The 24,102-nt window shown below is 35.8% G+C and overlaps 2 protein-coding genes across 2 annotated transcripts in view; one reads left to right on the top strand and one right to left on the bottom strand.

The window, feature by feature from the left end:
• Positions 1–11,120, bottom strand: part of LOC105312795 (GRIP and coiled-coil domain-containing protein 2-like) — a 15,430-nt gene extending 4,310 nt beyond the window's left edge. Inside the window, exons 1-13 of the mRNA XM_019996547.1 lie at positions 11,067–11,120; positions 10,936–11,019; positions 7,609–7,693; positions 7,458–7,513; positions 7,255–7,359; positions 5,943–6,645; positions 5,792–5,883; positions 5,149–5,261; positions 3,146–3,185; positions 2,877–3,026; positions 1,862–2,117; positions 1,712–1,812; positions 1,144–1,221 (exon numbers count right to left, since the gene is read on the bottom strand). Coding sequence (XP_019852106.1) covers positions 1,144–1,221; positions 1,712–1,812; positions 1,862–2,117; positions 2,877–3,026; positions 3,146–3,185; positions 5,149–5,261; positions 5,792–5,883; positions 5,943–6,645; positions 7,255–7,359; positions 7,458–7,513; positions 7,609–7,693; positions 10,936–11,019; positions 11,067–11,069 — 1,866 coding nt within the window. The 5' untranslated portion in view covers positions 11,070–11,120. The remainder of the gene's footprint in view (positions 1–1,143; positions 1,222–1,711; positions 1,813–1,861; positions 2,118–2,876; positions 3,027–3,145; positions 3,186–5,148; positions 5,262–5,791; positions 5,884–5,942; positions 6,646–7,254; positions 7,360–7,457; positions 7,514–7,608; positions 7,694–10,935; positions 11,020–11,066) is intronic.
• A 75-nt stretch (positions 11,121–11,195) lies between these two features.
• Positions 11,196–24,102, top strand: part of LOC100641636 (uncharacterized) — a 71,840-nt gene continuing 58,933 nt past the window's right edge. The window contains exon 1 of the mRNA XM_019996548.1: positions 11,196–11,334. Coding sequence (XP_019852107.1) covers positions 11,245–11,334 — 90 coding nt within the window. The 5' untranslated portion in view covers positions 11,196–11,244. The remainder of the gene's footprint in view (positions 11,335–24,102) is intronic.

Here is a 24,102-nt window from a genome sequence, read left to right on the forward strand (position 1 = left end):
TTAATATGATTGCCTGATTATAATAATGATGTGTTCCAGTTCCAATTGCCTAAAAAAATTATTGACTGAGTTATGACCCATAAAAATGTTACTTTCTGTTGGTGGGTGTGGCTAAATGTGATGTCACAACAGGTGGAAAAGCAGATAAATCCATTCCTTCATAGGGGAAATGTTCCTTTATTTTCATGCCCTGAAATGTAATAGTAGTAATTTCAAGATTGGAATCATTAGCTTTTATTATTCTAAGCATGCAACTGCAAGAAAAAGTCAAAATATCACAAGTAGGAGATTTGTGTTGTTTGCTATTTTGACTCTTTTTCTAGCAGCTGCATGCTTAGAATAATAAAGGCAAATGATCCCAATCTTTAAACTACTGCTATTACATTACGGGCATGAAAATAAAGGAACATTACCCCTATAAAGAAATGGATTTATCTGCATTTCTGCCTGTTGTGACGTCACCTTTAGTCACACCTGCACCCACAGACAGGAAGTAACATTTTTAAGGCTCATACACGTATCTTAGTAAATAGTTTTTTTAGACAATGGGAGTTGAAACACATCATTATTATGATCAGCCAATCATATTAAGACCATACAATAAATACCCCAAATTTCAGTGCTTCATTGAGATTAAATGCTAGAAAGCATTGCAAGCACTTGTAAAAATCTGCTTAGAGCACTTTTAAGCACAAGCACTTAAGTGCTTCACTCATCACTGGTACAATGTAGATGTAGAAGTACATTTATGTGACAATGCAAAACAGAAAATACATGTACATGTAATTGTTCACTGGTAAAGTGAGTTTTTTTTTGTATAAATGTAGTGTAATGTACAGTAGGTACAACGTACAAGGTGTACAGCAGGCATGGTGAGGGAATGGAGCCTACATGTATATTAATGTGTTACAATCCAAATGGGTGTAATATCTATGAAATAATATACACGAACATGTACATGTACTTGTCGAATCAGGCACAAATGTACATGTATAATACAGTGTATTACTATTATCTATATTTGTACATGTACATGTAGTTGCATTTCTTGTATGATACCAGAAGTAAAAATTATACATGTTTAAACATAGATGTATATATGTAGGCAGCATTGCTATAAAAAGTACAAGTACACAATCTTACTTTGGTCATCTCAAGATCTTGTCTTGTGGTTTCCAATTCTGTTTTGGTATCATTAGATTTTTGATGATTCTCAGTAATCTAAATTAAATACATACATGTATTACATGTTATGCGATCATACAAAATGTAAAAATATACATGTTGCATCATACAAAAAGAAACATAAAGATAATTAGTATTAAGGAGAGCTTGCATATGTACATGTACAGTAGCTCCTTTAGGGACAGAAAGCTGGAACAGAGCTACACTGTACTACATGTACATGCATTATCATTAAAATAGCTGCCATCCCTCTATCTGCATTTGTACTACAGTATGTGGGTGTATCAAAGGCACCAACACGAGTTTATACAGTGGAGACCACAGCAGGGGTAGTTAGAAGCATCATCTAACTGCCAATTCTGGAAGTTAGATGACAGTGCCTTTCATACACCCACATACTATAGTACAGACCAGATAAACTACAGCTATTTCGTGTTATGTACACTCAGGCTTGTGTATATCCAGTAACCCTCAACATCTGTAGTTTATCTATAATGTACATGTACTGTACATGTATCAAATGTACCTGAGCCTTTGCTTCAGTTAATTCTTTCGTGCTTTTACGCAGCATTGACTTCATTTTTGTAATTATTTCGTCTTTCTGAAACGAATCTTCCTTACAACTAGCTAGAAGGCAAAAGAGAGGTAATTCTGTCATTGAAAAAATGAATCTTACTCAATTCATGAGAGAGTTCTTCATATTTATTTGCCCAGGATGCTACTTCTTTTTCAAGTTCAACTTGCTGCACCTCTTTCTCTTTAACTTGGCCTCTCAGTGTTTCAACAGAACGTTCATAATCAGCCAGTTCAAGATTCATCATTGATGAAACTTTGGCATCTTTTTCAGCCATAGTTAATTTTTGCTTTAGCTCAGCTAGTTCTTCCTTCTCTTTGGCTAATGTTTCATGCAAAATTTCATTTTCAGCTGCAACCTGGGATATTTACAGTAAAATATCATACACATGCATATATACATATAAATATACATGTAAAAAGTTTTTCTATTATGATTCACAAAACATGTAAAACTTTGCAGTAGGTCATTTCTAATCAAAATTACAACGCAAATGCAAATCCTCAAAGCGAATTTAAAAGGATCATAAATAAAGCTACGAGTTAATTAAAAAAAACTTGGAATGTGTTACTACAATAACAAAGTATATTAAAATGTACAATAAAACATTAAAAGATCAGCAAGTAAAAAAAACCTTGCTTACGACATAAGAATAAGAATTAATATTTTCGGAAAAGGTTATACATTATACATGTAAGAAAATTGCATCTGTACAAACATAAAACAATGTTGCCATATCAATGTAGTGATACAAGATTCCACATCATGGCAAGACAAATACAAAGTTTCATACATTTGCCTTGCCATTTGTGCAATTCCAATTTTACATTACGTACATGTATTAAAGTATTATACACGCTTGCACATGTGCAATATACATGTATGTACATGTACACATGTACATGTACATACACATGTAGTACAAATACCTTGAAGCCATTCATACACTAGGAAATGAGTTACTAGCAACATTTGTGGTTAATTAAATATTGATCTTTTGAGCCACCTGTTGCAAAAAAGATTAAATTTTTTTTCTTAGCAAAATGTTGATTATAATCAAAGTAACCACAAAAGTTGTTAGCAACATGTTGCCTGGTGTGTCGAGGGCTAAACAAACCTCATTTAATTTTCTTGATGATTCTGTTAATTGTGACTGAAAATTTAATGAAGTGGCTTTTATTGCCTCCAATTCACTCCTTGATGTATTATGTGCATCTTCCATCATAGCTTTCTCTTCAGTCAATTTCGATAGCATCAACAAAAGTTCCTACAAAAAACAATTTGTAAAAAGTGTAAGAAAGCAAGCAGAATTTACAATGCTACATGTAGCTCCATGTACATGTAATTAAGGCAAGCATACATGTAAATATATTACGTGCCACATACTTCTTTGTTCTTTTTTTCCTCAATTAACTGCTGACTCAAACTAAAAAGAAAGATATTGACTCTAATTACATGTATTTCAAACTGTACAGAAACAATTTACATCCTGCTGTAGTACAAAATTAAAATGCAAAATTTAAGTGAACACATGCATACTGTACTACATCTACAAGCACACATGTGAGGCCCCAAAATTTTCTGCACGAAGATTGTAACATGGAAAGGCTTCAAATATAATTATGTATTTGGCTGTGTACATGTAGTTTTGCTCACAAGAGCCCTTCTTCAGTGAAAACCTCAAATATGAGCCCCATTGTGGCTTAAAATTGACATAAATGTACAATAAAAAAAATTAAACAGATGATCTGTTATACATTGGAAATAATTGGTGAAAATTTTTTGGAAAGCTGATTAAATTAATATTTTATTGGGTTAAATTACAGTGTACGGTGATTTTAAAAATTTATATGGCAGTTACATGTACTTGTACATGTACATGGAGTAACTTAAAAACAATTGGAGAGAGACTAAATTTCTACCAACTTGTCAACTCTATTCCCTTGGCAATAAATCCCACTATAGTCGGTTTGAGTTGAGTTGCCCAAGCACCACCCCTTATAACTTTTTTATTACTAATGCTAGTAACCTAAAACTTGGTATAGTTGCATAACAGGGTCTTCCGAAAATCTGTACCAATTTTTGAGTCTCTAGGTCCTGTGGAAAGTTCTGAATGGGTTCTTCCGCTCTAGTTCAAAGGGAGTTGCAATGATGATTCATTACCTTCACGCTGCATCACACTCGTGAATATAATTTGCATCTCATCATTATTTTAAGAAAATTAATGCTTTTATTTTATAAAATAAAAGCAGACAGATGAGGTCCTCTAAAGAAGGAGGCATTCAACTAGCAGTCTATACTACTGGGAAACATCTGCTATACCTGTCCACAGCCTTTTTGATCGCCGTTATTCTTCATCACCCTCAACCTAGGTTGTTATCATCCATATTGGAGGTGTTTGTCAGCTTTATAACAGAGAAAAGGTCTAGCCAGTGATAATGAAAGGTAGCAGTATCCAAAGCAAGGATAAAATAGACAATAAAAGGTCTTAGAGGTGAAGAAACGCTGAATGAAAGAGTTTTCTTGCACTCTGCCACCATGTTTGGGTGTGGCTAGCCTAGGAATGACGCTTTGTGATGCAAACATTGATTTACCTTAAGGAGACAATTGTTTGCGGGTATTTAATTTAGCGAATTTTAGTCGATTTTTAAAAAATCACTAACTTAAGTCCGCGCTAATTTTGATTTCCTCATTGAAAGTGGGTGTGGTCACAATAATAAAATGGCGGCCGTCAGCAAGTCTGAGCTTACTTGCAGCAAACGGTCAGCAAGATAATACTAAACTGCTGTCCAAAGACATCTCTAGCAGTTAGCCTAGATTAAAAAAGCAGATGACAATCTTCTTCAATCAGTGACTGCTTCTAACTGTAAGCAAGATAACTTTAGATGCTAATGGCTGCAGAGTCAGTGATGAAGCAATTTAAGCAAGATTAATGCAACAAGAGATACTGTATTAGTGTATTTAGACTTGTGCAATTGCTTTGCTTGCTCATACATGTAAATCACAGCACATAATCTATAACTTGCTTAGGCTCGCCCCTTTAATTCTTCTAGAAGTTATTAATACCAAATGATCAAAAACGCTAAATTAAGTACCAGCCAAATGTCAGTTTCATGAAAATCGCTAAAATAAGTACACGCTAATAATTGTCTCCTTAAGGTACTTCCTGTGGCAACTCAAATGAAACTGACTATACATAATATGATAAACAAACATGTAATGTACTATACATGTACATGTAAGTGTAAGTTGGTAAAATGCTGTTAACAAAATAAATCAACATGGACAAATACATGTACAAACAGACAGATACATGTACATGTACATATACACAAGTACATGTAAATCTGGGATCAAATACAGGGAACTTATCATATTGAAAAACTTACTTGTCATAATCAGAAAGTGACTCATTCATTGAAGATGTCATATCATTAAATTTAGCTTTTTCAGCAATTAAAGCTTGGGTTAATGTCCTCACTTCCTCTTGCAATGGCTTTTCCTAAGTTTGTAACAAAATGGACATAAAGTGTATGCACAAGTACCAATTACAGTCAAACCTGTATTGCTCTGCCATTAAAACAAATTAAATAATAATTCATAATAATTAAAATGTGATGAATGAGCTTCAGCATACACTGCAAATTTGCCATTGATACAATGTACATGTGTATATACATGTACATGTATACAGTATCATCATGTCAAATACACCATTCACATAAATTTCAGATCAAATTACAGTATAAGCTACAGTAAATTTTAAAAATTTGTGTTTAAACGTTGTTTAGACAGACACACCGGGCTATTCTCATAAATATACGCTTTTTTGCTCTATCCTGAAAATGAATATTGCAACATTCTGCCAGGCTATTCCTTTGAAATTTATTTAGCAAAAGCCTAATAGTACAGGAATCGCAGAAATCTTTCACCACGAAGATAAACTGGTATACCTTATGTGCAATTGAGTCTATTCATCAATTCAATACATGTACATGCAGAGCAACATGCAAAATAATTTATAATCCTTACTTTCTCAAGTGACTCAGAGAGTTCTCTTTTCAGTTTTACAGCATAAGCCTTCAGTTTCTTAATCTCTTCTTTATGCACTGCTGTTTCATGACCTACATGTAGATGTCATCATTAATAATTTCAAAGTAACATGTACTAATTAATTATTTACTTAGTTGATTGCTTAGTGACTCAACTTCGCTCCTTAGTGTAGCTACAATGTCGTCCCTAGCAGAGAAATTTTGGAGCTGCTGAGCCAAGTCCTTTTCCAATTTTTCTTTAGCAATTAACAAGAGATCATGATCTTCTTTTAATTCCTGGTATTTCACATTCATTTTCTTATCTTCCACCAGTTCCTCTGAGCCACTTTTTTGATGACTACTTCCTTGAATAGACAGGTGAAGTTGCTCTTTCTCTTTAGATAACCTTTCTACTTCAGAAATTAGTTCATCCTCCCTTTGTTTGCATTGAAATAGCTCCTCTTTAAAGTTAGCCTGTAAAGTTTCTTTATCAGTAACAAGTTGCTTTACATGATTGGTCATCTCCTCTTTTTCATAAGCCCATGTGTCACTTTTTTTAGCTAGCTCTTCTTCTAATGTCATCGTTTGTATTCTAGAGTTGTTACATTCAGTTGTTAATTTCTCACAAGTCTCTTTCATTGAAGCAACATCTTCCAATAAATCCTTCTTTGTACTTTCCCCCTCTTTTATTAATGACTCCAAATCTGCAGCTTTTAATTCCAGTTGCAACTTTTCCTTCTGATAGGCAGCAAGTTCTGTTTCCATAGAAAGTTTTAAAGTGGAAAGCTCCTCTTGTAGCAAAGATTTTTGAGATAATGCTTCACTTAATTGATCATTAAGATTTGATAGTTCAGCCTAAAATAATTGACAAATGAAGTGCAAACTACAGAAGCAAAGTTTCGTAGAACATGCACTACATGTTGACAATATAAATTCTGTGACTAGGAAAATGAGTGACACTAACGTACATTAACACTCGTGTTGCCATTAAAAAGATGAAAACTTCAAGCACATCATCATTATTGTACATGTACATGTACATGAACATTATACTACTGTATAGCAGGTTATTTTCGTGAGTCTAAATTTTCGTGGTTTGCTCCTAGTGGGGCAATTCATGGTTTAATTTTAGTGGTTGACAGCCTGTAAGGGATGGCACTTCAATGATTTCGTGGGCTTAAATTTTGTGGGTTTAAATTTTGTGGGTTTAAATTTTGTGGGTTTAAATTTCGTGGGAAGCCCCCACACCACAAAAACCATAAAAATTAAGAGCCACGAAAATTATTTGCTATATGGTAATTTTTTGTGCCACAATTACATATAGCGTGACATACATGCACATATACATGTGCATGTATGTACATGCATGTACCATTACCATGGCTAAAATTTAACATTTATAATTTCAAACAACCCACATGCAATTAGCAGCACAAAAATACATGTAAATTCTGAGTTCCAAACCTTTTTTTCTTCCTCAACAGATAATACAATTTGCTTAACATTTCTTAGTTCATTCTTCTGCTGATCATTTTCAGCTTTCAATACCTGAATCTCATTAACAAGATGCTACATACAAACAATAATACATGCAGATTATTTCATTACAGAAAAGATACAGACAGAACAGTAGTACATGTACTCAATACTTAGAACACTCAATGTACCTCATTGTCAGTAGGTCTGGATTCATTCTTCAGTTTTGCATACTCTTGACTTATTTCTATAAAAGAGACAAAATGATATCTAGCTGCTTAAAAAAAAGGAAGTGTTGGCCTGCTTCACACAAATTATCTCTCATTTTTCTGTCAAATTTACCATCAAACTTTGACTTCATCTTCTGCAGCATCAGTGATTGTTTCTTGATTTGCTTAATTAGATCATCACGTGACAAAGTCTCAACCTACATGCATATGTACCCATACAAACATTGATTAACTATTGAGAAAGCATCTAAAAAGAAAACTGTTGAGCAACTACATGTATGCTAAGCTTAACAGCTAATCAATTCACAATAAAAATTGTTTTTTTGTAAAGGCAGATTTACAATAATTGCACATGTACAATGTACATGTAAATGTACATGCATGATGACTGACCAGTACATGTATAATAATAAAACTTATAGTCTTGATTAAATTACAGTATTTACAACAAATAAGAATCAAAAATAGAATGCTTCAGTTTAAAAACCTTCATCATCTTGTATCATGCAGAAATCACTGAAATTAAAGGTGGGTTTTCAATATGATGCATTGTATTTTTGTGTGCTTGTGTCATGATCAGGAGTGCTATTAAAAATAACGTCACATTAGCACAAAAAGCAATGTGTGTTATGAGAACCTACGAAACAAAAAAAATAGCAGGGAATCTGAAGAACATTATGCACCTAAGCGTAATGCTTTACCCTAAAGTTTACAGCAAATTCAACTTCAACATGTACATACAATATGTATAAAATCAGGCAAAGCATTATATGTTGTATGCATTATAGTCATGTAAGTACAAATTTCAAGGGTATAAAATAAAATATTGATTTTATGATTGGCTCTTAGTTCAATTAATGCACAGCTGAAAACACATTAAAAAATTAAATTTTGTGAGTTTGCAAATGAATCAAAAATGCAAACATTTAAATCTGCGAATTAATGAAATTTATGCTTGATGACAGTACAATTATGCTACATGTACATGCACAATAACTGTCAAAACCAAAAATTATTCTGCAAATAAAGTTAATTTTAAGGATTTGTAATTTTAAAATGAACTATGTGTACAGTAATTCTAAGAGGATTCAATTACATGTTGTGTTTATGTATTTTCACGCATGTACAGTACATGTACAAAAATATCTGTGGAAAAAACTTGCATGCAATGTGTTTGATGCAAGTTACCTTTAAGGGCATTTTGCATGTATGGGTACATATACAACTGTACTTGTATCTTGTATCTACAGCACAAGATTATAGGTTACTGGTAGTAAAAGAGTAACTTAACAGTACTGAGAACTGAGCACAAAAGTGCGGTGTAGTCTTGAGAGAATATAAGGAAATGTACCTTTTCACAATTGTTTCAGAATTCCACAGACAAAAACATGACTCAAAGTAAAGTCTTAGTGAAGCTGATTGAGTGATTGTAAATTGTCTATTAACCACTGACAATTACATACTAGCAATGCAAATACACCACATACAATGTACATTGTTATATGTACTGTACATGCATCATATCTACATGTACATGTACGTCCTTACAACTACCATATAATGCTTTAATTTGGTGGAGTTTTATTTTGGCGATTGGCAGTTTGCAAGCAGAATCGCCAATATTAAAACCACCAATCATTTAATGCGCATGCTCAGTAACGCACGTGTACACAAAAATCGCCAAATTAAAAACCGCCAATTACAATTTTACAGCAAAATCGCCAAAATAAAGCACCACCAAAATAAAGCGTTGTACGGTGTTTATATCATATTTATGTTATACTGAACAATAATATAATGATGATGTGTACATGTACAATTTAGGTACATGTACGTACATTGTACATGCATTGTATATAAATTAATATTTTCAAACTAATACTGTACAGCTCCATCTAAAATTTTTGAGAATTAGTGAAATTAGATATCGTCGTTAAGAAAGATTTTATGAATTAACTAACACGTGCTGCTTGAAGAATGGCAACCAAGCTTTTGCGACTAAAATTTTTGTGATCATTTAAATTTTAGACCAAAAAAATCTGGAGTTATACAGTATAACATGTAATTCGTAGGGATTAAATTTTTGCAATTTTTGCATTTTGGAAATATTTGCAAAATTAAAATCCGCAAAATAGCGTGCTAATTATATAGTACAAGGTGTGGTATTTATATTAAAATCGTGAAATTTTTATTCGCGAATACAAAAATGCAGCCAAATTGTGAAATTTTATATCTGCAAAATATATGGTGTATACAGTATGCACAGGCTAAAACATGCCAACACAGGATCAAACATAAATTATGGAAGCATACTGTGATTCAAACATGAGCCTATAAAATGCCTGAAACAGTACTATACAGGCAACCCAATTACTACAACCAAGAGTAGATAATAATTAGAGGAAAGTGTCCTACTGGCTATAGGGTCTGCTTCATCACAGCGTAGAATTGAAGAGTCACATTCCGGTTATTTTCAGTATTTTTGAGTAGTTATTAAAAAAATAACTAGCAATAACTACTCAACTCAATAAAAATACGGAAATATCCTGAATGTGACTCTTCAATTCTATGCTGTGATGAAGCAGGGGGTATATGCACAGTAGGACACTCTCCTCTAATTATTATCTACTCTTGCTACAACATACATATGTATACTACAATACTCTTACTATTGTATACACATGACACAACAAGCATAATCGTGTAAAAAATTCCTATAATTGATTTCACCATCTTGCAATAATAACTGGATTTTATTAAGACTTATAGAGGCTCTCTCTACCTTCTAATGCTTATAGAGAAGTCTTTAGACAGTATTTCCATGTTGTCTTGCTGTTAGAAAGCTCTTCACTTTGTCCCATTTTTTTGTCATGTACATTTCATACTTAGCACATTAGTCTTTGAAAAACACACATACATTAATACTTGGTAAGAAATACCCCTAAAATCCAGAAATCCAGAAATCCAGAAAATAATACATGTATGTAAAGACCTCAAAAATTTTATTCCCATTCAGAATTGCACATCCACCTTAAAACTGCCAACATAGACTCCTATACACAGCCTTTTCCAGAGAGCATTTAATTTTTAAAGGTGTGCCATAAATTTCTACAAGTAATTGTACACGTACAACTTCTGACTTTTGCTAAATTTTGTCTGCAAAAATTAAACTACACCATACCACATAAAATACAGATATTGAGTCACATAAATATAAAAACAGTATCAGAAGAGGTGTGACACACTCTTGTAGCTTTAGTTAAATGATTTGAAATAAGGTTTACTAGACAGAATGAAACACATTGAGGGTTCTGAATCCTAGTTACCCTTCTAGTCACACCACCAAAAATACATACATACTTATAAGTAACAGCTTTGCCCAAATATTCAGCCACATTTCTGTGGTTTTCTTCATGTGATTCCAAAAATATGAACTCACTGAAATCTTTCCCTTTGTCGAAGTCATATGTGGTCTATTAGGAGTGGCCTCTTCTGATGAAGCAAAAGCTTCATCCTGACTTTCCTGTCATTTAAAAAGATAAAATAATGCTACATTAAACAAAAACTTACCATGATGAAGTTTGAAGCTAATTCCAACTATCTGACCACACCTCCTATAACTGTGCACGTCACGTCACGCCCATCCTTTGTGCGCAGTACTGCGCACCAGGAGCCATGAGGTTTGTTTTGCGCTGCGGCGCTTGTTTTGTGTACTCTAAAACTCTTCTGGACTTCGAATGATTATGAGATGTTGCTGAGGAGTCTAAACATGTATTGGTGGTGCTGCCTGTTTCAAATTTATCTTTCCTTCTTCGTCAGAGTTGCTCATGGACAAGAAGTTAGCCCACGTTATCACTATCTTATTATGTAGACTAAATAAAATTTGTCAGAATCTGAGCTGTAATAACAATCAATATTCATAGCTCAATTTGAGCTGTAATAACTATAAATATTCATAGTCTTACCAGTATATCAACTGATTGTAAACTTTAACCCTATGTGATTCATAACAATTATTTTGCATGTACTGAGGGAGACCTACATTTACTTGCATCTAGCCTGTAGTTGCCCTCATCACACTTGCGACCTGGCGATTAAGAACTTTTTTAGGAAGTATATAGCATTAATTATGCGGATATTATACGATAATTAAGAATAGAATATAGATATACGACTATTATTGACGGTTGAAAACGTTCGGTTTTATAATGTATCCGGAGAAGGCTTTATGTTATTTCAAGGGTTTAGGTATTAACATGTATAGACCTCTCGAGCTGAGAATTGATGACGTTTAGGCTTATAGAATTAATGTGGTATTTGGGTGGAGTAATTAGAGGCATGCCTTGCAGCCGCCATGTTGGATGGCAATGGCCTGTAGTAAAGATAGCAGATATGAGACAAAGATATCTCTTTTATATGATTCTGGACCAAATGTGGTGGATCCCTACATGATTCCTAAGGAACAATGGATAGATGAGTGGCCCTCATTGGAATTCCCTCTAATATATACCTACCTCATAGACTTTCCTGGCCTTTTTACTAAGGAGATGCTTAAGGCATATAAAAGTCTTAAAGCTTATATAATTATTACCGGTCCAAAATTTCGTGTTTTCTCCAGAATGTCCTTAGAAGCTAATATTCGTGTATACAGATATTCGTGGATGGCAGTTAGCATACTTCTTTTCACTTGGATCTACTGGACTAGCTTCCAACACATGGCTTATAGTCGAATACGGAGTAATAGACAAAGGCTTTGGCTCCTCCACTGGCTTGGAAATGGTAGTTAGAGCTCTGCACGGCCCGTTAATTAGTTTTTATGTGTGGGTGGATAGGGATTAAAATTTCGGGAATAAAAATTAACCACGAAATTAACGAAAATTATTACCCCACGAAATTTACCAACCGTACGGTATATAAGGTTTGAATAAACCAGTAGTTTCATTTAAACTTATTATTTGATTATAGTGGTTGGGTTCATACAGTTTGGCTATTCCCTATTTCTGGCACAAATAATTGTACATTGAAAAAGGTGAGGCCATCACAAAGGACGAATGACAAGCCTCATGAGGCTTGGGTTGGCCTAAAGAAGGATGCTGGAGACATTATTACTGCCCACTGTTCCTGCATGGCAGGGTTAGTAACTTAGTATACTACGTGCATAAATATTTTAATTTATAATTTACTTATAGCCTCGGCGAAACTTGTTCCCATGTAGCTGCCCTTCTGTTTAAGGTAGAGGCATTTCATAGATTAGAACTTGGTAAGGCAAGTTGTACATCTCTACCTTGTGTATGGAACCAGGCATTCACTAAACAAGTAAGTTAAATGCTATTAGTGATGCTTCATTATTATTTCACTAATATTTTAGACAAAACCATCACGAGCACACAATATCCCTTTCATTAAGCCAAAGCATGGTAAATCAGAAGCTACTTTGGCAGAAGAGAGACGGATTGTAAATAGAAGATCGTTTGAATCAGAGATCCCAAAGGTTGGGAAGAATTTACTTGATGCATTGCACACATGTATGGCAAACTCTGCTGTTTTCTCTGTCGTGAATGGTTATGTGGAGGACACTGCTATCAATGGCTTTATTACCGATGAGCATGATGTTAATCTGCCAAAACAGCTCTTTGATTTATACCAGCATTGCCACAGTGAATTACCTGAATCCAGATTGTTAGTTGATACTACTTTCAGCAAGCTAAAAGTGACCCAATTGGAATGCGATTTCCTTGAAAAGTCAACCAGAAATTAGTCCGCCAGCTACATATGGCATGACTATTGAAGAGGCCTCATCACCTCGTCTCATTTTCACTCAGTACTCCTTCATACGGGCAGGACATATCCTGTATCAATTGTTAATGCCCTGATGCAGTATACTCAACCGAATCCTAACATACCATCATTGAAATGGGGTAGATTGCATGAAGATTTGGCTCGTAAGGAGTACATTACGTACATGAAATCAAACATGCATGTTAATTTTGCAGTTCAGTCTTCAGGCCTTGTGATGTATCCCTCGTATCCATTTGTTGGAGCCAGTCCAGATGGATTAACTCAATGTCAATGCTGTGGCAAAGGATTGCTAGAGATAAAATGCCCGTTTAAGTACAAGGATATATCACCCATTTCTGTTGAAGCATTGAATGACAGGAATTGTTTCTTGGAGAGAGACACAACTGGTACAATTCACTTATCGTCATCACATGCTTACTATCATCAAGTTCAAGGTCAAATGATGGTTAAACAACTACCTTTTTGTGACTTTGTATGTGGGACAAGTAAAGTATTACCCTTCTTAAAAGTTTTTTCCTAAAGTATGTCCTACCGGAAGTGTTGACTCATCAACATGACCCTAATTTAGCTGTTTCCTCTACTTCGACTTGTGGTGGTAGCACAGATTCAACTACTGCTGCTGCTAATACAGATACTAATCCATCTGCTATTGATAACACAACAACCATTGATACTAATCCATCTACTGCTACAACTCTAGCTAACTCAGATACTTCATCTGTGAATGCCGATTCAACTAATACCAGCTCCAACAAGTTGTACTGTATATGTCAGAAAGAATCTAGTGGACGAATGATAGGATGTGACAATCCTTCATGTGACATTGAATGGTTTCATTATGCTTGTATCAGAATCAAAAGAGCCCCAAAGGGTAAATGGTTTTGTCCTAACTGTATTATATCTATGTGACTCTTTCTAAATATCAATCTCTCTCAGTACACTAAACTTAACCATGCATTCACTTGTACATGTAAATTGTGGACAATAAATTATTTTTTAACAACAAATGGTGAAAGATTTGTTAATGTAGTTGTAACTATTAATATCCTATTTATGAAACAGTTCTTCTTTTCATTATCAGATCATGATAGTTTAATCATATTAATAGGGAGTGTTTGTTGTAAAATTTTATATTTTTTATGTAAGTGACAAATCACACGTTCGACATGAATACAAACTTGAGCCAAACGTCTTGTTATTTCTACTTCCCTAGCAGATAATTGTTCCTTGCCTTTAGTGAAAGCTGGAATGAGTAATTGAGCCCCACACACTGCAAGATCATCACCAATATTGAATCCACGATCTGCCATTATGTCATCACCAAATTCTACCTTTTGTAAAAGCCAGATTGCTGGGTGATGACCTTATCAGAGACACGTCCTCCCCATGCTTCAGAAATGAAACAAATGGAGCCAGTAGGTGCCACAGTGTTATGCCTCTGGTACTGACTATATGTCTGGGCTCGAGCAAGGAAGTATGTTGGGCATTGAATGAAGATCTCAAAACAATCAATGATACGCCTTGTTGCCCTTGCCCACGCCGTAGGCGTATAGGCGATGGTACTGCGATTGTCCTGTCAGTGTGTGTGTGTGTTCGCAAGATGGCGTCTTCTCTGTTTTCAAATCCTTGCTGCTCTTTGCTCAGGTCCTGAGGAGTCCCACTGTCAACCAAAACACTTGTTAAAAGTTGTTTTTCGTCAGTTTTCTTCTTTATCTGTCTTCTCAGAGGCAGCATGAGTCAGCAATGATGATAAATGTAGTCTGATTTATAAGCAGCTCTCACATGACAAAGGTAATGATGCAATAGAACACATCAAACGATAGATTGAAATTTTTTATTGATTTTAAATGTAGGAAATTTGTCTTAAATTCTTCATTCCTGAGATATGGTAGCTCAAACATTGCTTACCGCAACAGTTTACACGAGGTCCTGTTCTCCTGGAAGATCTGTCAGAGTCTTTTAAACTGTAGATTCTTACTATCAAGTTTGTATACAACAAGTGGAGCCTAATTATTGTGTCATAAACTGTGTGTAAGTGTAGAAAACTGAAGCTTTTTTTACCAGCAACTGTCCATTATGTAACTATGAAGTAGGCAGTGCTTAATTTGAGCCACACCTTTTATTCCAGCCACACCTTCAATTGCTGCAGCAAACAATACAAGGCTGAGCAAGCTAATGTGTACAGTAACAGTAAGTCAGCAGCATTCTCTGAAGAACAAATTAATGTTTCATTTGTGTTTTTGTAGTATCCCAGAAATCATGTGACTGTAGAACCCTGAATTTTAATTAAATGTAATGTGTTATAATGTATGCATAGATTTAATTATTGGTTGTATGTCTTGTCTGTAGTAGATCCCTTCTTAATAATTTGTATTAATGTGAAACTATTTCATAATTTGTGTCTTAGTATATAAATGTTTGATTCTGTTGTTGTTGGTTGATCTTTTGATTGTTAATAATCATATCTACAACAGTAAGTTATACTACACTGATTATGGCAAGGGCATGTGGTATAGTGCACTCGTGTTAATGTAATGCTTTCGAAAGGTGCTTGGCATATTATGAACCAATGCTTCTTTATCTGGCCATGCTACAAGGCATTTAAGTTCAACACTCATTACGTCAATCCACCTTCTAAATATCAATCCAATATATTTTTCATCAACATCCATTCTGTATGCTAAGTGTTTGTGGGGGACACCAAGACAGAGCTTAACAAGTGTTACGAAAAACTCATCAATTAGCTCTATAGTTTTGATACTGTTGTCTTAAAGCATTGTTCAAGTTGTAAGAATAGGGTCAAAATTATCTGGTATGTAACAAGGCTTGTGTAGAAACAAGTTTTGCTGTCACTGTCTTTTATACAAGATGCACCAAATGACTGATGTTTCAATTTTGATTGCAAAATTTCGTTATTCCTTCTCAGAGATACAATTGCTCGATGTGACCCAAAGTTGTGCGATTGACATTGTGACAGTATAACCTTCAAAAGAGCATTTTCATTTTCAAGTTTATGTACCCTGTCTTTTAATGACCTGTTCTCTGACTCACAACTACATGTATCTAGTTTTTGCTACAGTAACGTATTCTCGATTTCATACTCAACAAGTGCTATCTCTTTAAATTCTAACTCTAAGTTTATATCACTGACTCGAAAACCTTCCTTGTCATATGCCAATTCATCATCACCTGTTGGTCCTTCATCATCACATCTTGGTTCCCCATCATCCCTTGGTTCTTCTTCATACGTCAGTTCTCGATTTTCATACTCTGATTTCTCCAGTTCTTTATTATACTCTAGTTCCTCCGGTTCTTTGTCTTCATACCAGTTTGATTCCTCCAGTTCTTCTTCATACTCTAGTTCCTCTGTTTCTTGGTGCTCATATTCTGATTCCTCCGATTCTTCTTCAAGCCCTAATTCCTCCAGTTCTTGGTCTTCATACTCTGATTCCTTCGGTTCTTCTTGTTTGTTTGTTGGATCTTGATCTTCATATTCTGGTCTTCTCCTTTGTCATCTGTTTGTTCGTTGTCATTGTACACAGGTTCTTCATCAAACATTGGTTCTTCTTCATCTGTAGGTTCCTTGTCTTCATATGCTGGTGCTTCATCTTCAACCCCCTGTTGCAACTGTTCACTTTCCAACAATGTACTCTCTTCAGTTACTTCCTCGTCTTGTCCATTCCGTAAACTGTAATGACAAAATTTATAAATACACATGTAAATCAAAACCCCTTTTTACATACCTGTCCCTTTTGTAATGTTTAGCATTAGCATTTAAACTCTTGTTCCTGGATCTCAAAGTCCTCCTTCTAAATCGATCGAAATTCTCTTTGCTTGTACCTCTGCCACCATCACGACACACAAATACACTGGGAACATAGTTTGGATGTAGTGGATTCTTCGATTGCTATTTAACGAATGTCTTGATTAAGGTGTTCAGTAATAATTGGCTTTCGAATTTTTTGTAGAGGTTGGTGAGATACTTTCCTTACGTAATTTTCTTCTTAAAGCTTCAAATACTCTGGATCAAACAATAGATAGCTCTGGAAGTAAGTATTTACAAGCAAAATTTTGTTATCTTGAGTAGTGACTAGTACAAGCAGGTAAAGAACTGATGTGTTCTGTAACTAAAGTACATATCTCATCACTAACTTTTTTGTGGTTTTTATGTTTGCCATGCTCATCAAATGGTAGTCCAGATATCATCTCTCTACGAAATACTTGTGAACACTTAGAAGTAAAACCATGGATGTTGCAGAATGCTTTCTGACATACCTTAACATTGACTCTGTCCTCATTAGAAATGTTTACTTAAATGAAAATGCCCTATCTTTTGCTGGCAAGCATCCTCGTTGTTTCCATTCACAGTAGTAGACACAGTAGATTTACGCTTGTGGACTCTAGTTTTTGTTTTATATCAATCAAGCAAACCAGTGAGTTAAATGTTCTGTTGTTTATATTACAACGGCTAAAAGTCATTTTAACTTCTGCAAATGTTCTGCAGATAATAATTGCAAACAATTCTTCTTGCATTATGTAGTAATCTTGGGAGGGGCCTTACTCCTTAGGCCACGTTTTTTAATCTGTTTTGATTTCCAGTTGTCTGTGTTGCAAGTCCTCTTATATATTGTTATAATACATTTATTAGTGATATACACATTCAGATTAGGTAGCCCTGCAGCCTTAGCCTCAGATCCAACACTCTTGATTATTTTTTGCCATTTTGTTAGCCACATCCAAGTTAATCAACTATTAATATAATCATTAATGCATTTTAGAAGGAGTTCTGAAGGTATGGCTCAGTGTTTTGTGCTAAATAGATATAAAGACAGCTTGGATAAGCTTGATTTTACAGAAGCTGCAAATTAGATGTTTATAGATTATTTTGAAACAATAAAACAAATTGGCCAAAAAACATTTTAGTGACTTTTACTGGAGGTCTTATATTACTACTATATGATAGACTGACAGTTAGCTTAGCAGTTCATGTGAGAGATAGCATTGTCCTCTAGCTGTTCAACAAGCTCTTCTGCTTGCTGTTCTGTTTGCTCCTCTCAGTCTTTTGTGAATGAAATCAAGACAGTTGGTGGTATGACTCTTGCTAGAAAGGAGAAACAGAGCAAAGCCTGGATCTAATTTGGTCTGAGAGTTGATGAGAACCATCATATTCACATGTTCTGGTGTGAGTCTAAATCTAAGATCATTTACATTATAACCCACTTGAGAAAAAGCCTTTTAGACGGTACACTTGTCGCAGCAACACATAGGTACTTTTTGCTAAGGTACTCAAAATGGGTAAGTCCTGACTTTTTCACCAATTAAATGGATCAGCGTCCAGGCTTACATGAGTTAAAAATAATTTTGTAGCAATAAATTTCACTCTGCAAACGTTCCATGGCTGAAGTAGATCAAATAGGAGGCTGAGCTAAGGAGTTCATAACAATAGCACTCAAACCTTTAACTTTTTAGGTGGATTTGGGTTCGCAGTAGCAGCAACAGTTGTAAATGGCTGTGAATCTGAAGCTATTAATAATGTCTCTGAAGAATTATATTACTGTCCAAAAGGTACTGTTGTCTAAACCTTGGATCCAAATAGCTACTCTTTTGCATCAGTAACGTGTCTGCAATCAATTATCTACCTTCTAAGTCATTATGAATTGTTCTCTTCATTCCTTTTGCTATTGCATTATCTGATGCCATTTCTAACAAAATGACAAAAGTAATGTGATTAAGCAGAGGTGCAACAGCTGATATAGTTACACAGGGTTCACCAGACAAAGTTTCAGTGAAGGTAGAGAGTGGCTCAAGGACAGAGGCAATTGCTTTTAGACAAGTTCATCATTAGATGTAGCATTTAGTTGCCTTCACCGAGAAGTAATTCCAAACCATGCTGTTAGTGTTTGGATTCTTGATAAGATGAGTATATTAGTAGAGGCACTGTCTCCTTAGGTAGAGGACAAACAGAAGTCTCTTTGTGCTTCTATGTCTAATTCCAGCTCTCTCTATTTCTTTGAAGTCAATGGCCACCATTATGCACACTTGTTATAGTCGGTTTCAGTTGAGAAGAAACGGAAGTAAATCAATATTTTTGTCATTAAAACGTCACGTGTAGCCCCGCCCGAACATGGCTGCAATCTGCAAGCTCTGTCATTCTTCGAGCGTTTCTTCTCTTTTAACTTACTTTACTATCTATTGTACCTCTACAGTGGTTGCTGCCACCTCCATCTATTCTTTTCTTGTTTTTGGTGCCTGTTTTTAGCTAGTATAGAGCTCGGAATACGGGTGAATCAACGAGTGTACTGGCAATGAAGAACAACTAAGATTGAGAAGGCTGTGGAGTGATATAGCAAGAGTTATCCTCAAGAGAAAGCTCCTAGTTGAATATCAGTAGGTGTAGAGAGCTTGATATGTTTTGTTTTATTTTTAAAATAAAAAAACATTATTTTTTGACTAAATGTAATGAGATGCAAATTATATTCATCGGAGTGACGCAAACGATTCGTCATGGCGGCTCCTTTCATCTCAAGCGGAAGAACCCGTTTAGAATCTTCTAGAGTACCTAGAAACTCAAAAATTGGTAAGGATTTTCGGAAGAACCCGTTATGCAGCTATACCAAATTTCAATTTGCTAGCATTAGTGACAAAAAAGTTATAAGGGGTGGTGGTGGTTTCTTCTCAACTGAAACCGACTATACTTGATTGCTCATGTGCAGAATGAAGAGCAATATTGTAGCGTTAATCAAAAGAGACAATACATTGCTGAGGCAATAATCTCAAAAACTGTAGTATTGTCCAACCCTAGGTAACACATCTATCCTCTTTCAACATCTGTGTGATCATCATGCTGATATATTTGCTTCTGATTCAACTGAATGCCACAGTGGAACTCTTGAGCGTACAAAGACACAACTAATGCTTGAGAGCTTAAAAGTAAGGGCAACTAAGTACCCTTGAGGTAGTCCACAAGCCAAAGAACTTGTGCCATAACTTACTTCATAGCCATAGATGCTGTGCCATTATATACAGGGAATTCAATTCAATATTATGAATTCAATATTATGTAACACATAATATTGAATTCTCGACCCGAGTTATGACATTTCTTGTAGAAAGGTATTTTCATCTCAAGAGATTCCTGCTTTCTACCTACAGGTAAGTCAAGCTGCTCAAGCAAATGAAATACTATATGCTTGTGTACAAGTCGTTCATGTGAACCATGTATTACTCTTGCTGTCCACTATATTGATGGGGAATGGAGTCTGGAATCAAAGCATCTTGATACTGTTGCCTTGTTTGCTGATCACACTGGTGACAATATTGCTGACTGTGTCACTGATATTTTGACTAACTGGGAACTTGACATCAAAAATGCTGTTGCAGCAACTACTGACAGTGGTGCAAATGTCATTGCAGCCTTTCGTACACTTGATTTATCAAGAACAGTGGCGGAGCTGAACCCGGGCCCACACGGGCCTGGGCCCGGGCATCACCTGAAGTCAATAATGATATTCATTCATTTTTGTAATAATCATATTCATTGCAGTTTTAATTAAATTCATAAAAAATTTTTATATGCACGTGCCAACTGTTGTAATTGAGTGAAACTTGAGAGTCTTCATCTGTTAACCATGACTATACAGCTGTCCCTTTTCAAATATATGAGTGCCAGAAATTCTAGGAATGACAGTGACAGTGGTAATAAATAGTATACTCATATTGAAATAAATGGTACATAATTAATTATAGGTGAGATCAGTCAGAGCACACTAATTCAGCCAACCCAACCTACCCGTGGATCTGGAGGTAATGCTGATGAAAATGAAGCAGTAACCCTAACCACACTTAGTTCCTTCTCCTCCACCAGTTCAGTTAGTGAAGCTGGTAGTACCATAACCAGTTATGAAGCTCAAGCTGGTATTGTACTTGATGATATAGCATCGTCAACATCATCTCCTCCATGTCAACAGGTGATTAATGGCAAGTTTCCAGTAACATACTTTTTTGGGAAAGTTTGTTCTTTTAATCTGGACTGGTACAAGCTATATCCCTGTTTAGAGTACTCAATAAAAAAGGACGCTGCCTTTTGCTACCCTTGTTGACTATTTGGTATGTCAAGTATTCACCTAACCCGACCAGAAAAGGCATTTACCAGTATTGGTTTCTGAGATTGGAAACATGCTACAGGACAAAAGGGTATCCTGGCCAATCACCATGACTCCTTGTCTCACAAACAAGCGGTTGTTGCTTGGGAGCAGTTTAGAGCCTCTCAGAATCATGGATCAGTAGCTGAACAACAGGGTAGTAGGCGAGCAGAACAGACGGCCAAGAGGAGGCACTACATTAAAACCATAGCTAAAGTCCTCTTACTATGCAGTAAAGCTTCCGAGGTCATGTTGAAAGTGATAACTTGTTAAACAAAGAAAATTTCCTTAAAATTATGGGTCTATTGGCTAAGCACGACCCAATAGTTGATGATAGGCTTTTTCATGGTCCAAGGAATGCCAAGTACACCTCACATATGATTCAGAAGAACTTTTTAGGTTTTATGGCTAGTTTAGTGAGGAAGCAGATCTGTCTTTCCGTTCAAAAGGTACGGTTCTACTCTCTGATGGTTGACAAGATGAAGGACCTTAGTAAACAGGAGCTGATGTCAATAGTAGTTCATTATGTAGACAGTGACACAGACCCTGCATTGATAAGAGAGCAATTTCTCACCTTTAACCCTGCTGCTACTCTTAATTCAGAAGGCTTGACCAAATACATCCTGGAAACATTGAGTAGGTATGGTCTAGATCCCAATCTTATGGTGTCACAGGGGTATAATGGAGCCTCAGTTATGAGCGGCCATTGTTCTGGAGTTCAGCAACGGGTGAGGGAGGCAGCACCACATGCTGTATATGTTCATTGCCATGCACACATACTTAACCTTGTACTTGTTGACTGTGTGAAGAACTCCCATGCCTCTGAATTTTTTTCCTTGCTCCAGGTCCTCTATGTCTTTCTATCATCTAGCAAAGCACATGTCATCTTTATCGAGAAACAGAAGGAGCTCTACCCTGCCAAACTAACAAAGGAACTTAAGCGTTTATTAGACACTCGATGGGCTTGTCGCTCCTTGACTCTTGATGTTATTGCTAGTACATATGACTCCATCATATCTAGTCTAGAGCACATCATGGATTACACAGTCAAGGCTAAAGCAGTAGAAGCAGCAGGTCTTTTAGGTCAAGTGCAGAGTTTTAAATTCCTAGCTTGCCTGACTATATTTCAGAGAGTGATGGGTGTCACCAAGGCCTTGTCTGATCAGGCTGCTGGCTTGATATTTTCAACCACTCAAACCTTGAAAGATTTTAGGAGTGACAGTGTCTGGGATCACATGTATAAGTATATCTGTGATGTAGCAACACTGCATTATATGGAGCCAGCTACAATGATGGAAAGGCAACGTAAGCGACCGAGAAGACTTGAAAACTCAGTTGTCTTGGAATCAACTGGAAGACGTGAAACTGTCAGTTATAGCCAGAATGTTAAACTCAACATATATCTTCCTGTACTTGACCACTTCCTCTCAGAGATGGATTGTCATTTCTCAGCCTCCTATCTCGATCTCATGAAGTCACTTGACGCTTGTAATCCACTGTCTTCTCAATTTCTTGATTCGACTTTGCTTTCTGACTTGGCCTTCAGGTATGATCTGGGTTATGAACTCCTCCCTAACGAAAGATTGCTGGCTAAATGAGCTCTACAAGGAGAGATATAAACAGTGTTAGAGGTACCGTATTTCCTCGAATAGACCCCGCGGCTACTATTAGTTTCAGGAAAGATAATATGAGGCTATTATTCGAGGGCGGGTACTATTTGAGGGCGGGTACTAATAATTTCAACTGAGGCTAATAATTTATCAGTTAATCTGTGAGGCCTTAATCTTCTGTCAGTAGAGGTCTTTCTTTACTACCTAGAGATGTTTAGAGAGCAGCTCTAGCTATTGGAAGCTTTTTAACTCACGAGAGAATACCCAGTAATAGCGGTAGTACTCTGGTAGTAAGTGAGATTCATCTTCTTGGTTGTTTACAGTGCTTTTGACAACTAGATCAATCAACCAAGGGATCAACTATTTGCTCTTAAACTCAGCACATAGATACTGGCATCATATGCTGGCACGTTCAGCTAGCGCTAGTATAATGCCATACCCAAAATTATTAAAATTAAACTATGCGGGTACAATTAGAGGGCGGCTACTATTTCACTCAAAAGTTGACAGGTGTGGGGACTATTCGAGGGCAGGTAATAATCGATGTGCGGGGTCTATTCGAGGAAATACGGTATACCATCAGCTATTAAAACTACAAGGTGCCTTCCCAACGTTAAACCAGATCTTTCAACTCGCACTCACAGTAGTCGTTGGCACAGCCCAGTGTGAACGATCCTTCTCAGCATTGTTCAGAATAAGAACCCATCTATGGACCACTATGACAGATGAACGACTGGCAGACATTTCCCTTTTGTCTATAGAGCAAGACTTGACAACAGACAGCACTTTCCTTGACAATTCTCTTCGAGAGTTTGAAGGAATTGACAAAAACAGGACAATTATTTTATCTTAATAATTATAACTGGAATGTTTATAGTTATTAAGTAATGTAAACAAGTAAATAAAAAACATTAAAAATGGGAAAATAGTAGGATTGAATTGGGAAAAAGTAAGGAAACAAGAGGGTACTTGCAAACTGGTGTGGTAAGAAATCCTACACCACTGCATGAAGACTGTTACCCAAAAGCATAGCAGTTATCCACACAGCCAACTATG

This window comes from Amphimedon queenslandica, unplaced genomic scaffold (genome assembly GCF_000090795.2).
Source record: "Amphimedon queenslandica unplaced genomic scaffold, v1.1 AMPQUscaffold_13406, whole genome shotgun sequence".
Classification (NCBI taxonomy): domain Eukaryota; kingdom Metazoa; phylum Porifera; class Demospongiae; order Haplosclerida; family Niphatidae; genus Amphimedon; species Amphimedon queenslandica.